Source organism: Atractosteus spatula, chromosome 9, assembly GCF_055471065.1.
Source record: "Atractosteus spatula isolate fAtrSpa1 chromosome 9, fAtrSpa1.hap1, whole genome shotgun sequence".
Taxonomy (NCBI): Eukaryota; Metazoa; Chordata; class Actinopteri; order Semionotiformes; family Lepisosteidae; genus Atractosteus; species Atractosteus spatula.
In genome coordinates this window covers 2,496,215-2,512,031 of record NC_142714.1, presented here as the reverse complement: position 1 = coordinate 2,512,031, position 15,817 = coordinate 2,496,215, and the positions used below count along the sequence as shown (strand labels likewise).

Below are 15,817 nucleotides of genomic sequence, written 5' to 3'. Positions count from 1 at the left end.
GCCTTAAATGCATCGATCTGTAATGACTCGCATTCCTTTCCTACCACATAATGTATGAAATGGGTCACCAGTTCATTGCTCTCCATACAATTTGTACTACAGCTCACAATGATGCACAATTTGAAGAGAAACAGACCAGTACGAAAGCCTCCAGGCTTTAATCTGTGGTGAGTGTTATTCCCGCTGACAAATGACAAACAAAACTGCAGAATAAAGCAACACAATCCAGTGTGTTATCACCCTTTATGTCGCATTTAAGCACAATCACCATAATCTCCTTCTTGGTGTAGACTGAAGCACTGTACCGCATATCTAGGAAAGCAAATCTTGCATGATCTCAAACCCCTTGACAATCCTTTTTTTTTAATTTAACGTTGTGGGTATTTTTTAAGATGAAAGGCCATTAACTCTTATTAAAATACATGCTTCTAGTACAAAACTGTGTTGCCAGTAAGGTTTCACTAGGCTCTTACCGCTAAACATGTTGACTGTTTTTGGAGTATCTTCAACATGACACTTAAATCCAGCCTTAGTGCAGCAACAGCCTTACTTTGATGTGAGTAACACACATGCTTTGACAGTGATCAAGTGCAATAATTGCGCTTGAAGACTACGATATTGATTATGTCATAATGCCTCCAGTGTGCTGTGAAATGTGCACACATGATGAAGTGAAAATGTTGCAAAAATTTAGCTGCAATGTTACAAGAAGAAAATGAAAAAAGGCATTGTATTTTGATCAGTTTAACAGATAGTTTAGATCTAAGTTATGCTTGTTGAAACAAACACCTAAGCAGTCTTAAGAATTCATTGTTCTACTAATTTCCGAAATTTACATTTTCTAATTATTTTTAATTAGAGTCTCCCTGCTTCAGTGGGTAGTCTGCAAAAGGTGGGACATTAATTTGAATATTCAGTTTAAATTATGATTACAATATCCTGTCATGGGTTTGAGGCTCCATGAAACTGTTTACAAGCTGTTGCAAAAAAAACATACAGAGCAAAATAGATTTGACTCCTCAAATATCCCAGTTTTACTGAAAAGCTTCTAACTCAATAATGTAGTAGGTTTATTCTCATTTTTAATCCCCCATGGTGAATAGCCTGAATTTGCAGTCCTTGTTGAATGCTATATTTTTAGAGTTTAAAATGGGACAATAGTTCTCCTCACAGCAAGAAAATCTATGGGTTTAATGGATTACAATATAATTCCTAAAATTATAAAATTAACATTTATTCATGGTGGAGGCCTTTGACAAAATATACGGACATTTAAACTTCACAATGTAATGTACTGTATCTCTTCAAAATATATAACAACCATAAACATAGGTCAAATAAGGGTTATTCAATACATTCAATATATTTGAATATTAATAAACATGCTGTATATTTTATTGTTTTAAAACAATTAACATTATATTATATTCAAAAGACTGAATATTGAAATATATATAATTAACAAATATATATTTAAATATTTGATATTTTGAATAATTTCAGAATTATTTGACATTTTATTAGTGCCCAAACCACTTCAATATATTTTCAAACTCCCTGCTCCTCATTCTTTTTAAAACTATGCCTCAAGTTCATTGTCTGTTTTAAGCTTTGAGGAATGGCCTGTCAAAGAAAGTATTCGCCATGGACAACAGAAAATTCTTAAAGTCACGAAAGAGTATTTCACTCCCGTTGACAAATTCTATCGCACTTGATTTATATCGAACATAAGCTGCCATTTATTATGATCATTACAGATTTCATACTCAAGACATTTAAAAGAAGAAATAAATACAAATGTTTAAGAATACATTTGGATTTATTACATTCTTTCAAAATCAGAAAACATAAGGTGTTGGAGCATCTATCTAAAATCAGCATTATGGTGGGCCACAGAATTTCTAGAAGACTTCCAGCTTCACAGGGACTTAAAATGCAACACAATGTACAAATGTCAGGTCATGGGGCAGCAACGTGAAATCACTGGGGGGTCAGGTCACTCTACGCCTTTAAAATGCATTTTAATATATTAACTCTGCCAGTTTACTTCACCGAGCAAGATGGAAGGCAATTTGATCATAAGACACACACTGGCTACCTGAAGCTCCTGCAAAAACACAGCTCTGGTTTAAAAACTGGCTTCACTGAACCCACGGTAGGTCCAAACTTGTTAGAATATGACTTCAGAATAAAGGGGGTAAAATATTGGGAATCGATACTATTTCAAGGCAATTGCACAGCTCAGAGCAAATCTAGAATCCAAATGAAACAGTATGAAGGAGCACTGGCATCGCAGTGGTGGAAATCTTTAAGAAGCTGTCTTATTATGTCATCATAATAACATACCCTCATGAATATCGGTCAGAGAAGCAACACTTTAAATTCATTATGGATGGTGTGCAATTTATAAAAAATACTGTATAAATTGGCAAGACAGCTGCAAAAAAGGATGTGAATCAAAACAGCTGAAACTTTTAAGACTTAAAACACCCCGTCCTTGCAGGAAAGCCCTGTGGCCCCAGATGAGTCCAGTTCAGTAACACTCTCGCCGAGACGAAGGAGACCAGCCCAGGCTGCATCTCAATGAGCCGCACTCTGCAGGCTGGGACGGTTACCATGGCAGCCATGTTACGGTTGAGAGAAATATTGATTACCCTGAGGAACGAGCTTTCACTCAGACAGACCCCAAGAACGCGAAGAAATGGCAAACCTCGAAAGTTAGGAAAAGGGAGGGTAGAATCTCACTGTGCTGCAAAAACTTGGAGAGGCTGATGGAACACCAGACACGAAGGGCTACCAATAATCACACATGTCTTTGAACAAAAAAAACGCCATTAACATTCACTGACTTCTTTTAACATTGCAGTGGCTCATTCCTGACTGGGATGCTGGAGGTCTCCTGTTATAGTCTGCAAGCAAAATGCCTCTTGCAGGCAACAGGATACCTCTTAAACTTCCCTGGGCAGTACTGCTGACATACATGAACAAAATTAAAGAAATTAAAAGCTCATTCAAAGTAGATGAAGTTGACTTGTTATTTGTAGTTTTCTTCCCCAGTGTTTTTCCTATTCCTTTTCCCTATAAGATACTGTTTCCCTGCCTGTCTAATAGCTACTTAAGAGCAGTAGTCTGCTATGTGCATTAGTATTGCATTGCAGAATGAATTGCTATAGTATGATTAAAGACTTAGTATCACCGCAGCTATAAAAATGGTAAAATATCTACAGACAACTCTTCACTGCTATTTCATTTTACCAAAAACATTCATTCTTCATTTAAATACCAGCAGACTCTGAACAGAATTGTAAAACTTCATAATTTGATTTATAGACAGAAAGTGAAAATTTATATTTTTGCGATAACACATTTGCACTTTCTTAGGAAAATATCACAGTATCAACCAAGAAAGCAAGTTGCAATTTAATTAGCTGACTTAGTTTATTTTAGTATACAGTTTATTTGAATGTCTACTGAAAGTTCTGCATAATTAACCCACTGTCAGACTATTAACTTTATATTACCATTCATATGAGTAATTCAGTTTATAATTGCAAATATTTTACATACATTTCTATTAGCACAGAAATTACAAATATCAAAATAAATTATCTTTGAAAATCAAAGTCTAAACCTACAACCTCTAAGTGCTGCTCTTTACTCTAAACCAGAATTTCCAAACCAGGAACCCAGTACGGCGACTGGGGACACTGTGCTGCAGGACATGCTGTTGTCTGGATGAGACATTAAACTGAAAGCCTGACTGCTTAGTCATTAAGCATCCTATTGTACAGTTCATAAGAGCAGGAGCGTTAACCTAGATGTCGTGGCAAAACTACATTCTGGGACTGTACGATCTTGTCTCCCTGAAGTTCCCCCTGAATTCAACTGAACTTATTTATCACTCCTACTTATGATCACCTGTCCAGTGGAATGATCACTGTGTGTCTCCCAGGTGGGGCTGCTGTGTGTCTTCCAGGTGGATGCAGCATCAAAATGCTGGATGAAGTGCTACACCAGATGCAAAACATTTTTAAAACATTGTTCATTACAGCTACAGTATATTGTGTCAGAAATTTAATAAAAATGCGAATATGCCCCTGTCCCTCACACTCTAATCTGCTTTTATAAGAAAGCTGTGGCATTCCTGCAAAGTACTTACTGAAATACAAGGATGGAATGAAAATAATCAAGTCAAAGATTCCAAAATCAATGATCATTAAAAAAATAAATATGCTCATTTCATGCATGCCACTGTTAAACAATGAATATCAAGATAAAACACCTCTGCTGTCATTTCTTGTTGTAAATAATGAGGATCAATAAGGCCAGTTAAAGGCACCATATGGCATCATCTTGTGTTCCAGAGAATGTAATTATAGCCGAGTACTCCCTGCTCTTTCTGTAGCCCTTCGAGAGGCAGAGTGACACAGTACAACCCTAATAACACCCTAATCTTCATAATTAGCTTTACCACTTATGACAAGCAAAATCAGTTTAAAAAAAATAGGTACAGAAAATCACTTTTTAATCCTCCTTTACATCAGACTGCTGTTGACTTTATTCTGCCTCCTTCTGAACAGGATTTAGGTACTTTCTGCATGTATGTACACTGTAGGGGTCACTGTGTCCCCACTGGACATTTGGGAGAGAGACCCCCCGATGCTGCAGATGAGGGCAAATGGGGGAGAGCAGTTTGTTTCCTCTGTAACGTCATTTTAAACCCGAGAATACCCTGACTCCTCTAAACGCTAAGCAGTTCACCCTGCACTTGGGCTCTCATTGTGTCTGGCCTGAGCCTGGCCTATCTAAACAGTTAAGGGTATTACAGCTGGTTCTCTGCACGCTGCTGTGTTCGAGTCTCTGACAATAACTTCACTTGACAATAGGCCGCTTACAACTTTGAAACTTCCTTTGACAGAAAATCACTCCCCAAGGAGTCGGGAAAACACACGCTATGTTCATTACTACTAAGCTATGTGACCGATTTAAATCGTTCAATCCCAGTGTTATCTGGCTTCTGTTAATTACGCATTAACTCTACAATCCAATGCCTTGAAAATGAATAAACTGAAACGGACTTCGTCTGCTACGTGTAACAATCAATTCCCCTCTTCATGTGCAGGCCTGCACCCACTTCCCTGGTCTGACACTGCTCCATGCACACTGCTTCACTCCTCAACTTACAAGGAGTTCGGTACTTCACTGTATTTGCTGGAGTAGGATACACCAAAATGAAAGTAGCCCCCTCTTCTCTGAACTGTTCCGCCTGTATTTTGTTAGTGCTTAAAATGCACCATGATTTCCTAAGAACATTATATCATTTCACAAATATTTCCACTTGAATTTGTAATTGTTTTACACATCACCTAACAGTAAAGAGCACTAAAATGAGTGATAGCTCTCAGACATCACAGTAAATAGAGTTTCCACTTTTAACACAAGTTGCTTGTTACTGCTGTCACATGGATTATCCAGTGATCGCCAGACTTTTTATAAATGCTGGGACTGTGGGATCAAAGGGCAAAAATCTGTCAAAAGAGCACGGTCCTGTCAAGATCACTCTCTCATGGGAAGCCTGGTTTAAGAGAGGAATAAACAATGAGCACAAAAAAAGAAAAGGAAACTGTTTCACCTCCACTACTTTGCATGTGACAAGATTTTTGTTTTGCATTAAAAAAACAGCCTCTGGATAAGGCTTTAAAGAGCCATTTGAGATTTTCCAGATCAAAGTAAACACCCCCAGGAGCAGCTTGTGTGCGATACTAAATTTCATGTAAAGGATATTCTGTATCTACTGCGTCTGTGATTTCTTTCTGTAAATGACAGTCACATATTCCAGTACACCTCCCTCTCTGACTAGCTGCTTCACAGGCGCTGACTTCTCCACAGCTGCAAAGTGGAATTCAAACATAAAAGACTGATCATGTGTGTTGATTGGAGGAGCTTTTAATAAACATCAGTTTTTGCCTCAATTTCTTTGCATCCGCAAGATGAAAGCATTAGCGTGCCAAATACATTACTGTTCCTTTCCAAATCAGACTTTCAGATCTGTCCTTCCCAAAAATATTGCGTTACTTTCCCTCTGATAATATATTTAATCTGGATTGAGCAATTCAAATTGGCAAACCCAGCATATTTTTTTTTCTAAACACCTAACAGATAATTCTTTGCTTGTGTCTCACATAGCCACCTCACGATGCCTGTGGTGTACTCGGCAACATTTCCCACATTGTAAAATTCAGATTTTAAATTCCAAAATTTAACCAGAAATTACATTAAAATACTGAAATTACACACAACAGTTACATTTCAAGAGTCTACTCAGGGCAATGAAGTAAATGTTTTTTTATTGGTATATGTCAGTAAGCTGCCTCTGGTGCTCAGGGTCACAGCAAGCCCGACCCTGTTCTCTGAAGTCCAGGCTACAAAGCCCAACTGATCTTTCCTTGGATCAGACACTGGGCATCAGAGTGCAGCAGAGGAAGGGGCAATTTAAAATGGCCTGTCACTCCTAGCCAGCCCATCTCTGGTGGACAGAAAAAGTAAAGCACCAGTTTGATAAGGACTGGGCATTTTCAAGCACGCAAACTCCACAGACATGGAACTCCCGGTGCAAAACTGTACCCAGGACCCAGAGCCATGAGGCTGGACCACCAATCTCACTCCCATGCCACTCCCCTGCCCACCTAACCCACACACACCAAAGACTTTTTGCATTGGTAGAGAAAGCTAAATTTATTGTCATGCAATGCACAACAAAAAATGTTTAGCAACTTAATGATCAATAGTTCCATCTTAATTATAAAAAATAGCATCTTATTACTCCAAAATATCCCATGTCAAAAGATACTCCAAACCAAAGGTACAGTACATTCTTTAATATGTGGTCATTGTTCATGTCTGACAAGGTTGAAGAGAAATTGACTATTATTATTCTGTTTAGATCATTTATCTTTTGGTCATGCTCTATTCAGTGGTGGAGCATTAAGTATGTTGATTGGCTCAATATATTTTAGTTCCAGTGATTGCTTGTTTCAAGGAATAATTAAGTGAGTTTTGCATGTCTGTTTTTAAAGAGTCAAGTAATTGTAATCAAGGAGCCCCATCACAACTAAAAATTCAATGCTGTTTATGCACAGGTGGAGAAAGACAATCAAATCGAGCAAGAATCACAGATTATCTTTTTCAAAAAGGGAAATAAATGTAACCCATGCAGAACTAAATTTTCAAAGCTGGAAAAAATGAACTGCAGCATGATTTTATTTCAGAAATCAAGTAGCATCTTCCTTTCTAACCTGAAGAAATCAAGTAGGAATGATATGGTTATTCCAGTAGATGGCACACTGTGGTTTCTCCTCTGAATGCCAGAGGAAACTAAACATTTTCTTTTTGATTTGAACACACAGCTTAGTCATTAAATAAATTAACCTTCCAAGAATTACTGGAATTTGTGTGCTTGTGCATCTAAGCAAAACATTCCAAATGAGCAACTAACGAACTGGCTATTTAAAAAAGCACCACAAATGAAATAAAAAACTCGGGTTACAAAAACATATGGACACTCCTACAATTTTGTGAATGCTTTGAGATGATAGCTCTCCCTAAACTAGAACATGGCAAATTACCACTGAAAGGCTCTGATGTGCTTATTTATGTGAATTATTTTCCTTAAACAAAATGTTCTATTCAACACAGATAAATTATTTTGCAGCAGAGATTTTAAGAGTCAGAATTTAAGTACGTACTGTAGTAGAAGTAGTTAAGTAAAAACAGTTTTGAACCATCTTTTATCAAAGAATAAATGCCAAAGGCAGAGTGAAATTTGTTATTCACAAGAACACATAACTTTGGAAAATGGTCAAATTCACATAGAAATTAAAACAGGGCAAATATAATTACAATACTCAAAATATGTAAATGTCTGTGCTATGCACGTGATGATTTCATTATCTCCGTTACGCATGGTTTGTGTGTTGCTCTGCTGTCAGAAATTGACTCATGTATCTTCCAGCTTCTGTTTCAAATTACCAGTGAAAAAAACACAAATCTCTACAGATGGAGTGCAGAAGTGCTGAAGAATACAAAGGTCAAGGGAAGTTTGCTGCACATTTTTCGGCAAATTAAACTGTTAAAAGTTTTAAATCCCTGAGACAGCTATTGTAGGTATTTGAGAAAGCTGAGGATGTCACAATCAAACTGCATCTTGTTTCCCTAACACAGAAACCCTTTCCGCTGTACTATATGTGATAAGTGATTTTAAATAGATACAGTAGGTTATGAAAGAAGTACAAACAGACCATGTTCTATCTTTTCTGTAATTCACTTTCTTCAACCACCCCTTGAATCATGTTTCTACTTCAAACCACCAAACAAGAAAACAATTTCAAAGACTTGAGGAAAGACAGTGTCCTTTTTGAAAATATGAAAGACAGCTTGCTCATCTGACTCAAGGCACAATGGAAACGGCATTTAAAACAGGTATGTGCATGAAACTCAGGGACATGAATGACACCAGAAAAGGGCAGGGAGCTGATAAACATTTTGAAACTACACATATTTATGAGACACAAAGAAAAAGACTGCTATAAAGGTCCTAAGATGGACCACATAAATAAAATGATTCACTTTTATCACAAAGCATGCACATTATGTGATGTTTCCTAGAATTTCATTTGCATATTTTTTTATATGCATTTCCTTTTCTTTTCCATGTCAGTCAATATTTCCAAGTGAACATCTTACTCAGTGTACACCCAATCATCATTCAGGTCCTGGAGTGTTGAGCTCAAATGTTCTATTTTGCCAAATTTAATCTTTCTGCACCATAAAGCGCAGTGGAGGCTCCAATGGCTCTCAGGTTACCCACTGTACTTTCCATCCTCTCACTCTTCTGAAAAACTACCCAACAATTCACACATCAAGAGACGTCGGTGCTCAAAATGGTCAACATTTGATTACTTATGTTTCTTCAAGGTTACTACATACTTAATAAAACCAAGTTGATGAGATAATTACCATAGCATTTACATAATGGCCTGCAATTCATTATCACACTGAGAGATCATCTGTATGCTACGTAATTTTGCCCACTTCTCTTTCCATTCGGGTGTTATGAGCTTCCCTTTGATACTGCATGATTACTTGTGCTATAGTTCTATGGCAGTAATAAGGAAGTGAATGATGGACAGAAATCCTCTCATTTCCTTTGCTGAAATGGATGGATGTGGAGTCAGTTTTGTCATTTTGGTAGAACCCCACAAATCCCACCTTAACACATCACGTTACTCAGTAGGCATTAAGCAATTCTCAGGGGCTGCAAAAAATTAGATTCAGCCTGCAGAAAAATCTATATTGAAATTTTTAAACCAGAAACATTACAGAACTAGGAAAGTTGCCAAATAAACACAAACTTGTAATCTATTTGGAAACCGAAATAATTATAATTGTAAAATGACTCATGACTAGAGAGGCTAGAAAAAACCCTGGGTTAAACTTGTGATGTCTGCCAAGAGGTTTTTTTAAGAACTTTGCATCTCGCCTTCCTACTGTATATTATTAGGGGCCAGCTGCTTAACTTGATAAATCTCCCACCCACTGCTTCTCTGTCTCCCGATTTAACTAAACATTAAATCCCTCTCCACAATCAACAGCAGTGTGTTTGCTTCCAGGCCCAGCCACCCATACAGGATCCAGACAGCGCGTAAAGGAAAGGAGGCTAAAATAAAGCCACACCACAGCCTCTTCCTTATCAAACAGGCTCCTGGCAGGATATTAGGATCCCCTTAAGGAAACCAAATACAATTAATTAACTACTGAGCAAATTAATTGTATTGACATCTTTAGCTATTCCAATCAACTAGAAGCAGTTTAGCCAAAAAATGACCCAAGAAAACCATAACACCCGAAGAAGAGTCTGGCCTATTACTTTAACACCTCTCCCAGGACAGGAACCTACTGTACAGCAGTCCTGTGTTTGACTGGGACCTCAGGGGAGCACAGACAGCGCACAGCTGCAGCAAAAACCCCAAACAAAGCATGAGGGAATTTACACTGCAGATCAATAACCTCCACACCTCAGTGCAGTGTAAGCATAATGCCACATGGACCTCAGCAAACAAAAACGACTATCCCTTCAAGTCATGATTTTATTTCTCTGGCTCACTGTATTTGTCAACACATGCCAAAGTCTCAGCATTGAAACTGACCTATAATAATCATTTCAGAGAAGGGTAATCATGTCAGAGTGAGACCCCTAGAGAGCTCAGGGCTCGTGTCCCAGCTGCTCTTCCGAGTTCCACATTGTTCCATGGGGTTTCAAGGGGAACTACAACACTATTTTTATATTTCAGGGTTAGAAATAAATCATTGATGTGTGCATTTCAAAATAAAATAAAAGTAATAAAAAAGTAAGTAAGTTCATGATTTTGTGCTTAATTCGGGAACTTGTTAAAATTTTCTGTACTGCCAATGAATTAATTTTGTTTCTGAGATATAATAACTGGTCTCATTCAGACGAATCATTCGTCTACACACTCCAAATAAAACAAATACTTGCATTCTGCATGGAATTCAATGACAAATGTAAAAAATATTTGTCACTGCTCCAGAGTTTTCTCAGAAAGTGATGTGAGAGTCCTAAAAGCCCTAGGCATTTTCTTCTACAACTTCATACAAGACATACTGTATAGACCAAACTTCCTTACTGGGGTACAATTCATTTTAGGATTTAAATGCATGAAATACCCGTTTATCCTTATATATACAGTCCATACTTTAATAACTGAATTTCAGCATCATGCTTTCAGGTTTTAGTTAATCGTGGAGAAATTAAAACACTGAAAACCACATTTCTATGTGACAGCTCTTCATTAAAATGATTAAATGAGGCCAGCCGAAAAAGGCCCTCCATCTGTAGGTCTGAGAGATAAAAATGATCCTTTGGCTTTAAAAGATAATGGCGCCCTCCCGCCAGTCCCTTGGCTGGCTTCCGGGCAGGGGGCTCACGCGGGAGTGAGGGTGGCTTGGGGCCTACGAGGGAAACGAAGTCAATCCAGCGTGTGCAGCTGCCCCAGGGAAGCCCTTTCGGACTACGGACGGTGGTACCAACCGTCCCCACAAGATGCTCAACATGGCTTGTTTCATCTCTGTTGAATAAACAAGAATGATCTGGTTGACACTTTTAGTTAAAAGCGACTTACATTTCGTACCTATTTACACAGCCAGGCCATTTACTGGAGCTGAGTGAAGCTAACGGGATCATGAACATCCCACCTGGGCCTGGACTACACCACCTCCCAGGCCCACATCCCGAGTCCACACCCTCCCACAGCTTCCTTCAGGGCTGCTCCTTGACAGCGTGCACATTAGCTCCTATCAGTGAGACCTGGCGGTCTTGCAGGAGACCTGTTTTGCCATCTAACTACATGAACATCATAGCAGAGCGGATAAGACTGCACTTCACCACAGCTGCTCTCACTGACCCCTAACATTATTACATTCAAACACCCAAATAACAAAAGCCCATGCCTCTTACTGTATATAAAAATATTTAAACAATATTCCCAGAGACTTTAAATGTCAATATTACCATCAGACTCCATCAATTATAGCTCCATCTTGTATGTACAAAATGATGATTTAGCAACTCCTAAATGTTTCTCTCATACTATACACCTTGCTTGCAAAGATGCAAATGAAATCCAAACTGTTCTCTTGCTTTGCCTGAGGTCTAAAGCACTCAAACAAAAGGCTATGGAGGGATAATTAGCAAAGCCTGTTCAGGAGATTTGAATGAAAATATTCAGGCATCTGTATGTTTCAGACACCTGAGCTTGCACTGAGGAAACTCAGACTCACAAGCGCAAGGAGAAGGCTTCAGCCTCCTCAATTCCTAAACTCAAGTGAACATTCAAATGTGTTTGACTAATTATATATTAACAATAATTAAAGTATAGAATAAAGTTACTTCTTGGAAGATTAATGTAATAGTAGTTTGCATTTTCACATGTTGTAATAAACTAACTTTTGACATGAAGCCCAAAAGAGAACATTATTATATACTGTATGATCAATGTTCGTAACGAAAACATGAACAGTCAATTCATGGTGTTCCATTGGCAGGTTTGGAACAGTTTTATTCTTAAACCCATTTCTCCTAAGCCTTCTAAATCACTTTGTGGCTGGTCAGCTTATTAATCTTTATTTCTCATAAACACACTGTAAAGACAAACAGGTCTAGACTTCTACTGTCTAGAAGAAACACTGCAAAGTTTGGAAGGGTCAAAAAATAATTACAATACATTCTGTTACTTTCTGATTGCAGTGATATGCAATGAAAAACACAGTATCTTAAGACATCAAATGGCCAATATTATAGTATGATATGCCTTAAAAATTTACTCTAGCTTATTAGTTTTAAAATACACATCCAAACAGACATCACAGCCTTTTTAAAAAATCACCAGCCTTAACATCTCTGCATAAATTGAATGTACAGGTTGAGAAGAGCACAGATACATCCTGCTCCAGAGACAAATCATGATCTGCTACTCAGAAGACAAGCCAGGATGCCTGTCAAAAATCTGTAGACAACACGTTAGGCAAAATAATTTGCCTTTCATACCATTTGCCATTAGACGTACACGTTTAAATTGCACAGAAACTGTCAGAGAAATGTTTACGTGCTCCCAGGGAAGCTCAGCGAGCCATGCTTTATCAATTCACCACAGATTCAAGCCCAGCTTGGAGTCTGTACACGGGGCCTTGTAGACTGACTGAATGTGCCTCCTGAGCCAAATGAGCCAAAATGTGCCTCCAATCAGTAATAATCCAAGCCAACATACCCGATAGCTCAAGCTACATAATGCACAGCCACTCAAGTTAATACTTAAGTTTGGTTGCCAAATGGCGTTTAATAAATTTGATCTCTACTTCTACAATAACAGATCAATGATTCCGCCATGTCTTGGACTTTAAATAAAATATACAATATGTACTTCACAAACAGTACAAAAGTACTAAATCCCTCAAGTAGAAAAAGAACACACTGAAAGTCTTTTAGTAAATTACTTTTTGTGTAGCAGAAATGACAAAAGTTACTCATCTTCACAAGTCCAGCATTGAATCACTAGCAACATCACGTCCTTATATCCCCAAGGACTGACAATGAGTTTAATGAACTCGAGATAAATCTCGGAAATTGTCAGATTAATGTCTGTTACATATAGACTTTGGCATTAAAAATAAAGAAAAAGGGTTGTACTTCATGTCAGCCTGAACATGGAAAACACTTATTTTTAAGATAATAGCCTGCAATTTTCCCTGTCATCTAGTAATTCCAGTAAATTGGGGATTGAGTTGGAGTGCTCAAACAGGACATATACTATAGCTTCCTCATCAGAAATACATTATCGTACAGTACATAATGTGAAGTGTTATGTACAAATAAATTATAATTGACTTTTTAAAAAACTAATCTGAGTGAAAAAAAATTCCAGTTGCATGTTTCACATACAAAATGCCATGAATTAATTTAACGGCATATTTTAGTAAGCAGTTAATTATATTAAAAACATCAGATATTTCTGAATTATTACAGAACATTTACTGCACTAGTTGACATTTTCTTTAGAACAGGGCAGTGATAGTCCCAGCCACCGAAGATGCCATATTCAGTAGGCTCATTGCAGCACCTGTTGAACGATTACTGTACATTACACACCAAACGTAACTTAGAAATTATGCAAAACTGTATAGTAGACTCCCTGTTTTGGTGAATGCTTCTTCATTATTTTAAATTAAAACAACCAGCTCCACAACAGCCAACATTATGCATAAGGCATGAATATACAATACTGGAAAGCGATACATTTGTACAAAAAAAACAGTAAGTATAAAAATCAAACTCACATACTGTATTCTTCATTTCTATGTTATGTGCTGTACAGTATATACACATACTGTTTAAATAAAAAACTCAGCATTCTTTCAAGACCACAGGTCAGAGTAAATCACGTTGCAAAAACACAGAAAAACAAACTGAGCTGAAATAATTTTGTGTTTTAACAGCAATTGCAAAGAAGGTAATTAAAGAGAGATCTACCTTTGCTTCTACCTACAGAAATAGAAGAGTGTGGTTCCATATGGAAAAGTATGCATGATATCCAGAATTGAAGAGCAACAAGAGAGGGGAAGGATAAAATATGATCAAGATTGAGGAAGAGAACAGTTGTCATCAACTCATAGACACATACATCACTACCGAAGTCTACTGTAGCAATGTGGAGTTAAGAACTGTGAAAGCACACTTGACAGCAAACGAAAACACTCTACACATGCAATGGCAAACTCACATAATGCAACCAAATCGAATTAGCACAAGTGATTTCAAGTGCAGCAGTGCATACCCTGGTGAAATTTGAAATGCATCTTTTTTCCCAGTTGCAATTCACACAAAACTAGATTTCAATTTCAAATTTTAATGAGTTGAGATCATGCATGCGACAACCTTAAACACATGACCAGTTCTGTACTGTAATTAAATCAAGTGTGAATAGCATTGCACTTTAGCAAAATGTATAGTTTGCACAGTATTGTTATGGCCATGCTTGAAGAACTCAGTCATAGCTCACCACTTTGTACAAATCATGTATTAAAACCAAATGCACACAAGAAACATGTGGAACACCTATCCAAGGGATAGATGTTCAAGCATTTACAGTATGTTAGAAAATCAAATAGCTGAGAAAATTAAGAAGGAGAGCAGGAAGAAAAGAAAGAAAGCATACCTTGTTCGGCCATCATCAGATGTGCGAAACCTTTAAGTGAAGAAAGAACAGCTGAAACACCCATTCAATACTTTTGGTATTGCGATGTCACATGCTTTGTAAGGCAAAGCATGGCATCCATCATGCTAAAAGAAAAGCCCTTCACAGAGGCCTGAAAAGATTTACTGTAGCTACAGTATAGGCTTCTTGCTGAAGCTACAAGTATCTCCTTGCATTACTAGCAAACCCAGTATCTTGAATTTTACTTAGAATTAATTTCATTATATAAAAAGATGTTAAAAGCACATAAGCTATATTAAAGGTCCTGCATTTCATTATAAATGGTACAAGGCAGACACTAATTAAATACTGTATTAAGTATATTGATTTTTTAGATAATTTATTTAAATTAAATTATGTATGCCTTTCACTACACATTTAACCATGGGTTTTGAATACACTTCCACAGGTTTGGCAAAACTACTATTATCTGACCATTTCTTTTAAGGAAAAATACTCTGCAAGCTAATAAGATAATGGCTATTAACAGCTATTCAATCTCAAATAAATTAACTTTAAAATGAGACATGAGATATTGATGGCTGATTGATGCATTTTTCCAAACATTCAATTAGTAGAATACTAAATATTGAATATACAATTGTGTTAAGATATTCAATTAAAAAATATGAAAAGATTTCCCATGTAGCAATGGTAGAACATCTGCTTTGTCATCTGTGGATCAATCTCCTCACCTTTATGTGCAATTAACCTGTTCATTTGTGTTTAAAATGGAAAATCAGCTTGCATGCAATTATTATTCAAATAGTATAATCCCAGGTTAATTACTAGATCAAACCAATGAAGAAGTGTACTGACTTATTTGAAAGCAGTTTGTCTTTTATCAAAGGTATAACCGATTATGCCTTTTATTTTATCGTTTTCTTTTTAATCTTTCTGATTGAAACCAGATGTAGGTACTGGTTATTCTACATGAGGTTTATTCTTGTTATAGTAATATCCTACTGTATGTCATTTTGTACCTTTCCCAA

At 37.1% G+C, this 15,817-nt stretch overlaps 1 protein-coding gene across 1 annotated transcript in view; it reads right to left on the bottom strand.

Annotated features, from left to right (window-relative positions):
* The window catches only part of LOC148827937 (neurexin-3), a 379,354-nt gene that overhangs the window by 354,970 nt on the left and 8,567 nt on the right, over positions 1-15,817 (bottom strand). The window contains exon 3 of the mRNA XM_088924829.1: positions 14,787-14,816. Within this exon, the coding sequence (XP_088780955.1) occupies positions 14,787-14,816 (30 nt within the window). The remainder of the gene's footprint in view (positions 1-14,786; positions 14,817-15,817) is intronic.